General features: G+C 34.3%; 2 protein-coding genes across 2 annotated transcripts; both read right to left on the reverse strand.

Moving 5' to 3' along the window:
- Window positions 1-2,590: 2,590 nt before the first annotated feature.
- Window positions 2,591-4,048, reverse strand: LOC18048086 (pathogen-related protein). Its single transcript, XM_006442416.2, has 4 exons — window positions 3,902-4,048; window positions 3,650-3,782; window positions 3,065-3,363; window positions 2,591-2,749 (listed from the first exon to the last, which is right to left on the reverse strand). Exons 1-4 carry the CDS (start codon window positions 4,046-4,048, stop codon window positions 2,591-2,593), a joined length of 738 nt encoding a protein of 245 aa, XP_006442479.2.
- Window positions 4,049-4,939: 891 nt separating this feature from the next.
- LOC18048087 (alpha-1,3/1,6-mannosyltransferase ALG2) lies at window positions 4,940-8,859 on the reverse strand. Its single transcript, XM_006442417.2, has 8 exons — window positions 8,649-8,859; window positions 8,294-8,410; window positions 7,414-7,607; window positions 7,231-7,336; window positions 6,968-7,115; window positions 6,696-6,835; window positions 5,688-5,854; window positions 4,940-5,597 (listed from the first exon to the last, which is right to left on the reverse strand). Exons 1-8 carry the CDS (start codon window positions 8,707-8,709, stop codon window positions 5,304-5,306), a joined length of 1,227 nt encoding a protein of 408 aa, XP_006442480.1. The 5' UTR covers window positions 8,710-8,859; the 3' UTR covers window positions 4,940-5,303.
- Between the last annotated feature and the right edge of the window lie 280 nt (window positions 8,860-9,139).

Raw genomic sequence — 9,139 nt, forward strand, 5'->3', positions numbered from 1 at the left:
CTTTCGCTTGATTTGGTGATGAAATATGTGAAGCGAACTTGATCGCAAATGGCATAATATAGGCCTCATTTACAATCAACGCATTACAAGCCTACGCCATCATTCTAATTGGTTATACGTGTATATAGTTTAGTCATCATCTTTTAACATTAAATTGTTGTCCATTTTCACTATTGAAAAAAGAAAAGAAAAGAAAAGAATAAGTTGTCCATATTTTGCCAACAAAACTTACGTGAAGTCATTTTTTATGCTCTCCAGTTAACTTTTGATTGAAAGGGAAAACAATCAAAAACCCGCAACTGGTATAGTAAATCATAGAATTATGCTCAATATTATATAAACATGCATATATTTCTCTTTAAATCTTTACCTATTTATTTTATTAGTGAAAAATTACTTGATTTTAATTAAGGACATTTTTATAACTTGCAATAATAGTTTTAACTAAGAACATTTTTGTAACCAGCAATAATTAATTTCAAATTATAAGATAAAATAAAAATATCAATGAAAATATTGTTGATTCAAATTTTGATTTTAGGGCTCAAGTAAACAACTGATTCTAATTTCCATTTCCCCATTTCAATTCTAATTCAGTAAGCCAGTCATTTAAAAGTCATCAGACCTCAATGCAATTAAAATATTTTATTAACTTTATTAATTTTTTATTTTTACAATATATGGTAAAGCCCCACATTGATTTTAAAAAAAATCTAAGAATAAAATATTGAAAGATAAAAAAATAGAATAATTTTGGCAATTAACAAGGAAATTTTGAACATTGTTTTCCTCAATGAAAACAATTTGAGAAGTTCAAGTATTCTCTTAATTTAAATATACCATGACGTAGCAGGATATAGAAGTTAAAAAGATATGAAATAAAACTCACTCACTGGACATGGTTTTAAGTTAAATGTAGTGGTTATGATCACTCGGTTGTACTCCAACTTCGTGACATAATAGATTGTGTCATCATGTATTATTCAAAACAACTAGCCACTATGAGATTTTTTACAATAAAACACTCCACACATGAGGTTAAGGATAAAGAATAGGGATGGCAAAAATCCCCACGGGGACGAGTACTTTCGGGGATTTTCCCCATTTGGGGAGGGTATGGGGATAATTTCATACCCAATTTCTTATTCGGGGAGGGGACGGAGAAATTTTTTTACCCAATTTCTTATTCGGGGAGCGGATGGGGATGAGGTGGAATCCCCATCCCCTACCCATTTCCCCATTTTAATTTTTAATTTAATTTTAATTTTTTAAAATTACTAGTAAATAAATTATAAAATTTAAATTATAAAATTATAAATATTGGTAAAAATAAAAATATCAAAATATTTATATTATTAAACTTTTAGGCCTAATTAGCTAATTAAAGTTCTAAATTTTTATTTAGGACATTAAAAAGACCGAATAGATTCTATTAGCCAAACATTTTTTTTTAATTTTGATATTCTTTAAATATTTTAAACTTAAATCTATTTTTTATTTAATTTTAGATGTTATAATTGCCCACAGCGAATCACAATTTTAATATCTAATCTAATCTAATCTAATATTTACTTTTGATTTGCTCCGATTTAACTATTGTGTTGTAAAGGGAATAGTCCACATTTATAAAGTGTCCACGCCACCATTGAAAAAGTTAATTTTGAATCTAAATTCGATTTTATTTGTAACAATTTTGTATTAGACTATTAATTTGTTCATAATAGTTTGTAAAATAAGTTTGTATCCCTTGCATGTTGAGTTACTTACTAATTTAATGTATGTAACTTTTGTAATAGATATTAATGTAAGATATATTTCAAACTTTACTTTTATTTGAATTTTTTATTTTAATATGATTAATTCAAAATCGAAAAAAAAATGTATTAGTTATTCGGAGATCGGGAACCCTCGGGGATCCCCTGTTATTATTCGGGGAGGGGATGGGGATTCTCTAAAGTAATTCTGACGGGGACGGGGAGGGGATGGGGCCATACGCAAAATATCGGGGATGGGTACGGGGAGATCGGTCCCCTCCCCTCCCCTCCCCTTCCCATTGCCATCCCTAATAAAGAACCTCTTATAATAATTTAAAAAAAAAAGAATAAAGAATACATAAGATAAAACTAAAGGGGACTTTTATTAATCAAAATAGCCTATGAAAAATAACGACAAGACCTTCCTATTTATAACAAGATAATCCTACTTCCCCAATAAATTAAGTTAAATAAAAAAAAACTAAATAACAATGAAAATAAAAATAAAAGACCTAAACACATATCACGCTAATTAAAATGAAAATTTCAAAAAAGTTATAAAACAATTAAATCATCCTACATCATACCATCAATATGTGTGCATATATATACACACACGCTCACAAACCCTTATGAGATTGAGAATTGGCATATATTCATCCACGGATGCATTTCATGAGAAAGAGACAAAGAAAACTCTCAACAAGAAGCGAAATTCCCTACTTCAAGTGCATGCATGTGATACATATCTTAGCATCTTATTGGGGACTAATAAGCTAAATAATATACAAATGAAAAAAATTAATAAAAAGACAAATTTTATTTCTAGTTAGTTACTAAGTGAATGGGCAGTGATGAGAAGAGGAAGTATCAGCAGACTTGTTTTGTTGGGTTTCAGCAATTGCGTTGAGTACTGGCCCTTTAAGGAGGCCTGCAAATAACTCTGCTGGATCATAGTATATTTCAACATCTTCTGCCCTCATGAATTCATCCACCTAAAAAAGGTTTTGTTTAAATTTTTTATTATCTTATATTATATCAAGGATCTTGTATTTGTTAAAATTTAAAAAAGTTATTAAACCGCACAGTTTAATAATTTTCTCAAACTTTAATCAAGTTTGGGATTTTGAACTAGATCAACAATGTATAAGTGTGTGTATGTACAAATTTAATTTAACAGCGACCAAATCCATTCTCCACCCATATAAATGAGGTTCGAACCTCAAATCCTTTGTTTTTAAACCAAAAAAATTTTACTAACCGACTAAATGAGGAATAATTAATAAAAGACTAACTAATTAAAATCATACCTTCATAATCCCAATCCCATAAAACTCCACCATTTCTCCAGTAGGAGCGTGGCCCTGGAAAGGTCCTTCAAAGTAACCCCAATGCCTGAATTTGTAGGCAACCACTAGCGGTCCTGAATAAACACTGATCACTTCCCAGGCGAATCCGCGGGGAAAAGCTGATCGAAATGCATCATGGGATGATTTAAAAGTCTCTTCATCTGCTCTGCAATACTGAAACTCCATTGGTAGTGAATTCTTCAGCAAGGCATTGTAGCTTCCAAGCTGTAGAGTCTCTTCTCCCGACAGGCCCTTTCTTCCTGCATAAGATACAATCCAAAGTCTATCAATGTGTCAGGATCTTATTGCTGTAGATTCAACCCCTAATCCTTCGTAGGACAGACAGGTTTGTAGTGGCAACTCTCTATGTAAGAGCTACGTTCATCCACCCACAACGGCGTTAGGGTTTTAACCAATGCAGTTATAATATCAGTTAGTAAAAAATTAAAACTGAAATCACTACTCGATGATTTAAAGACAATTTAATACATGTTGGAAAATCCTAAAATTACACAAAAAGGATTCAGGTTTTATTCTAGTACGTACCATTAACAATGAGCTTGAATTTCTCAGGGTTAATGGTCTTGAAATCATTTGAGCTAGTCTTCTGAGAAAGCTCCATTTCCCAAGACTTTACAGCATTCTGAACTGTTTCTTCTATTGATCCTTTAGGCCACTCCTGCGATTGCATACAAAATTAACCCTGAATACTTGTTATGAACTAATTAAGAGAAATATCAATGGAATAATTAATAATGAAAATTAACTTGTTATTTATCTAGCTAGCTTGATAGCCACCTTGGTCCGGCCTTCCTCGAAGAGCTTGTTTACTTTGTCGAAAATCGGAGGGCCACCGTGCCTCCACTGCGTGCTCTTTGCTTCTTCATTCAAGATTGAACGATACTTATCCCCTGCCACTTCCATATCTTCTTTTACTTTATCCATATTTCAATATTATTGTTGCAAAGCCTAGTGTGTGTGTGTGTATGCGTATGTATATGTATATCAGTATATGTCTATATATATATATATATATATATATATATATATATATATGTTAAAACCATGCGGTTTTAAAGTTTTCTCGCATTTTCCCGTACTTTAAAATTCCGGACTGAAACATTTCTATATATATATATATATATATGTATGTATGTATATGTATGTAGAAATCCGATCAGGTACACACGGTTGCATATGTTATTGTGAGCTGAGCCACATGTCATCTGATCATTGATCGGGCTGTGGGATGCCAGTCAATAATCAAGTGATCCATGACCCGTAGCTCAAGTCCACACTTGATCAACACTCCATACATAATAATAACAATAACAACAATGATGATGATGAACGGAGTAGAAGGGTTGCTGAGAATGATGGTTTGCTGAGCCTTATCTTGTGCTGCCGAATAAGGACACAAGTATGATTTCACATGAATAAATTCTGATGCCACCCGCAAAGTCTGCATTGAGCCGCTGACAAAGAATCTGCTAGTTTTATTTTGAAATTATTCTGAAAGTTTATCTATAGGTTTATTGGACGTTTTCAGATTTTCCAGAGGAGATTTTTCTGAAAATGAAGACGTCACCTTCTTTATTAAGTACTGCACACTATGCAACACTGATTAGAGATGAGTGTTGAGATGTCATTTGGTCACATCCGTACTAAAATAACATTATCTCAACCGAAAGGCAATGCCTATGATGGCAACCTGATGATGTTAAGAAATTCGACCTTCAGGGCAAAAGTGTTAATGGACAAAGCACAAAAAAGTAATAAACGAAACAAATAAAATGTAAATATGGGAAGTACGCAGAATCTTGAAACTCAGAAGGAAGAAAAAAAGGAGGGTTTTTCCCACAATAAATGAGTTCTTAGAAATGACATCGCATTACAGTTTCAGTCTTTTCAGTTTCAGAATAGGTTAGTGAAATCTCACAGAAAGGGAATTCTGTGTCATATTACCTCTAGCTCTTGAACTACTTGATGTGCGCATTCAAGCATACACAGGGCTAGAGCTCTCTACAGAAACGATAAGGCTTGGTTACAGAGCAGTATCAAGATAATTCTAGTACCGATCAAATAAATGGCAGTCTCTTTAGCTCATAATATACAACAACGCAGCTTGTTATCAGCTCCAAATATCTTGTTTGAGACCAATGCATAGAGACCTATAATCATCATGTTGTGTTCACCATTTTCAGTCCTCTTTACTCCTGGCAACATAAGCCAGCAGTCGATTCAAATGCTGGCCAAAAATCTTTGTTGAGAACGACTCCATAACATGCTGTCGGGCGTTTTCACCCATTTTTTTGGCCATCTGGGGCTCCTGAATTAATTTAGCCATAGCCAAAGAGAATTCATGGGGGGTAGGGTTGCAAAGAAATCCTGTCACCTCATTCTTAATTGTCTCCACAGGGCCCCCACTATCGCATGCAATAACAGGTTTATAAGCTGCCATTGCTTCCAATGGAACAATACCAAAGTGTTCATCCTACATTAATTGTACAACCAATTCAAGTTATAGTTCATCATTTTCTCTTTTAGGAATCAACTCCAATGATAATACTAGAAGCAACCACACCTTTGGTGTATAAAGGACACACAGGCATTCAGAAAGAAGAGCATTTCTTTCAGTTGTTGAACAAGATGTTATGAAGTTGACCCGATCAGACACTCCATTTCTTTCTGCCAGGCTTTTAAGCTCCTCCAAATACTCAACATTCTCCCTCAGGCGTTTATCATACCCACCTGCAGCCAGAGAGATTTACATTTTCCTTCAATAAATCCAAAAGCAAGTAGGCTTTCTAGATTGCATATTAGTAATAAAGCTTTCATGTTTGTGCAGGCATAGTATATAAAACTCAATTTTGCTTTCCCTGCTGCAGATAGTGTAAGTTCCTCTGATTGCGAGTTAAAGACCAGTTTTTTGAGTTTCAGCAAGCAACTTTCTTTCATTCTCTTATCATCAGCTATATCTTTACTAAGTTCAGCTGTATGTGCAATGATTAGTCTAGTTCTAGATTATTGACTATGCTTCAGTATTTTACCAATTTTTTGGCAATGAAAAACAGAGTGAGTTAGACTGCATCCAAAAAAACTTTACACTGATCTCTAACCAATTTGGTCAACTAAACTGCCTCTCACTCTTTACAGATAACATGATTAAGCCAACCTCTTGATTTGTTTTGGGTACATTGTAGCATATGATTTTATGGATCCAGTTTAATGAAGTAAATGGTAACCATCAAATATCTGCTAACCCAACTGACAGTCAAAGTTAATGATAAACTATCTTCAGGAAAGAATGCTAAACGAAAACTGGATTTCCATCTGATGTCATCTAAATGACAGATCAAATGCATTATGATGGGTCACATACAGACCACTAGGAACTTCATTGCCAGCAAACCATCTGCACATACTTCTGACAAGTAAGCAATATAACTAACTGGATGAAGGTACTTTTCTTTTTGCGACAGATATACAAAATCAATGAACAAACTCAACTCATAGACAAAACCTCAGTGTATTGACACGCCTAAGAGTCAGTAAAAGCTATCTGTCAAATCAGAAATAGGTAGAGGCTTACCTGCAATGGTCAAGGTTACATCAGCTGTATTGTGATTCTTAAAGACATCTTCTTCAAGGTTTTGAAGCATGGCAAATGCTGAAAGTGCTAGATCAATATTCTTCTTTCTTTCAAAGCGGTTGATGGAGAGAAAATTCAACCTACATCAAAGCGGATATTTAAAAGTTAAGGCTTTGAGCTTTGACTAGTAGAGGATACATAATCACAGAAATGTTTACAAAGTATTCTGGGTTGAATAAAAAGAAGTACTAGAAGATTGTCACGTCTATAACTTATAAGAATGGGGTTTATCAAACTGATCCACATTGACTGCTGGATAAAGAACAGCTGGACGAATTCCTCGAGCATGAAGTTTCTTGAATGTATTTGCAAAGGTATTAGCTGTAAATTTACTATTAACAAGTATCATATCTGCCATTCCTGCAATCCAAAATGCAACTAGTATTGATATAGCAATTTGGCATTGCAAAAAAAATAATTAAAAAATAAGGATGACAATTTATTTTGCATAAGCAAAACATAACCAGAATCAAACCAGTTGTTAATTCTTCGACAAAGTCTATAGGCTTCCTATATAACCTCCTAAGAAAAGTTGTGTGTTGAGCCAGTAACAGATCCGGAAAATGACAGTAGAATAATACCTGGCCAAGAAGAATAGTACTTCAAACAACAATAGTTCAAGGATTTGCATGTAACGGGCGATATTCAGCATAAATACCTTTGTTGAGCTTCTAAGTTTTAACACCGGGATCACAACAGAGACTTGATCTGCTATTATAACATCATATGATGACGACTGAAGTAGCACACAAAGAGCAACAAAAAGGCATCGCAGATATGCACATAGTGCATGAAGACGGTAGAAAAAATGACGAGGTAGGAAGTCTCCATAAACCGTAACCGGAAAAGTGCCTAGTCAATTAATTTAAATGAACATTGTATGTCAAAAAACTTTAATTTGAACACTAGAAAACAAGAATGAATGCATAGGAGCAGAAAAAAGAGAGCATGACAATCAAGCGCTTCTAAAGTTCCAGAGAATGCCCTTGACTCCACTGGAAACCTTTTGTTTCCTTTCTCTTGAGGTGTGCAACACTCATCCAAAGCCAAAGGTTAGAATCTTAAATCTAAGCCAACATTCAGTCCTTGAATTAATAGCTTATTTCCGCTTTGGCTTCTCAGATGCCAACAGAGATGCCTAGCAGACAAATTTCAGGCATGATTAGAGCTGCAACATACCCTTCATCTCAAAAAACTGATAATTATTCGTATTCAATCACCTCCTGCCTTCCAAGTTTAGTTCAAAAGCAGCCAGGTCACTTTCACTAAGTCTATAAAAGCTAATACACGAACCTTTAATCTGGACCAAAACTCAGAACATCAAATGACATTTCTAAATGCATTGGCAATGTAAAACAAGATCTGAAAGTGCTACATATATAAAAACTAACAAATATATATACATCCATACATATATATATACACACACATATACATACACACACACACACACACACTCTCTCTCTCTCTCCAAATTCTACCAACTTCTAATTCTACAACTTAAAGATGACTTACAAATTATGTAAAAAGTAACTCACCATTAACGGTTTCCTCAAAACAGCGGCGTTTATCATGGTGAGCAGTAAAAACATGAACATTATGCCCGTGGGACACGAGTTCAACAGCCGCATCAACAATTAGTCTTTCAGCTCCACCTATCAATCATTGCACAGTATCCGAATAATCAACGCAAAAGCTTTAAAATCCAATGAATAATACACGGCATGTTTCTATAATTCATTATTTTCACTTCAGTTCAACAGAATTTTCAGTTAAATCGGCACCCAAACAGAGGCTAAATCCAATTTAGCACACAAACATTTGAAATTAAAACCTAAATTGATAAATTGGAAGAAAAGAATTTTGAGAGAATTAACAGACAGATTAAATTACCTATTCCAAGATCTGGATGTATTATGGCTACGTTAAGCTTTGAACTTCTTCTCTGTTCCATTTTTTATCTTTTTTTTTTTGGCTGCAGCTTCAACTCTGAAATTGCTAATTGCTAAGATCATATGTTATTTTCGTTTTTTATTTCATTCACGGGGCGGGTCGATTTAGGATTGAAACCCGAATTTGATCGGGTTCACTTGTTTTGCCCTTCCATTACGTTGTTTTTGAAAAATTGGAAAATTTGGAAAAGGCCAACTGCCAAAGTGCCAAGTACCGGTGAAGGGTAATTTTGTCTTTTCGTATTTCTAGTATAAATTCCCGCAAAACTCATCACTCTTTTCATTCTCTCATCACATTTCTCGGCTGCCAAACAATCTCTAAGAAAATGACGAAGTGAGGAGTAACTAACACACACAACGCAGCGAAAGATGACGGGAGAAGAGATGGCTTCAGGCCCCGCCGGCACAAAGGTCCTTCGATTTCTCTATTTC

Source organism: Citrus clementina, unplaced genomic scaffold, assembly GCF_000493195.1.
Source record: "Citrus clementina cultivar Clemenules unplaced genomic scaffold, Citrus_clementina_v1.0 scaffold_3, whole genome shotgun sequence".
Taxonomy (NCBI): Eukaryota; Viridiplantae; Streptophyta; class Magnoliopsida; order Sapindales; family Rutaceae; genus Citrus; species Citrus x clementina.

Bases quoted from the DNA above. Each gene is read 5' to 3' on its own strand.
- LOC18048086 (XM_006442416.2), bottom strand. From the start codon at position 4,048: ATGGATAAAGTAAAAGAAGATATGGAAGTGGCAGGGGATAAGTATCGT. The intron at 3,364-3,649 runs GTACGTACTAGA...TATCTTATGCAG, and splicing joins ATTCAAGCTCATTGTTAATG to GAAGAAAGGGCCTGTCGGGA. The intron at 2,750-3,064 runs GTATGATTTTAA...AACCTTTTTTAG, and splicing joins ATGGGATTGGGATTATGAAG to GTGGATGAATTCATGAGGGC.
- LOC18048087 (XM_006442417.2), bottom strand. From the start codon at position 8,709: ATGGAACAGAGAAGAAGTTCAAAGCTTAACGTAGCCATAATACATCCA. The intron at 6,836-6,967 runs GTTATAGACGTG...GCTTTGATGTAG, and splicing joins GATAAACCCCATTCTTATAA to GTTGAATTTTCTCTCCATCA. The intron at 5,598-5,687 runs GTGTGGTTGCTT...CAATTAATGTAG, and splicing joins GTGTCCTTTATACACCAAAG to GATGAACACTTTGGTATTGT.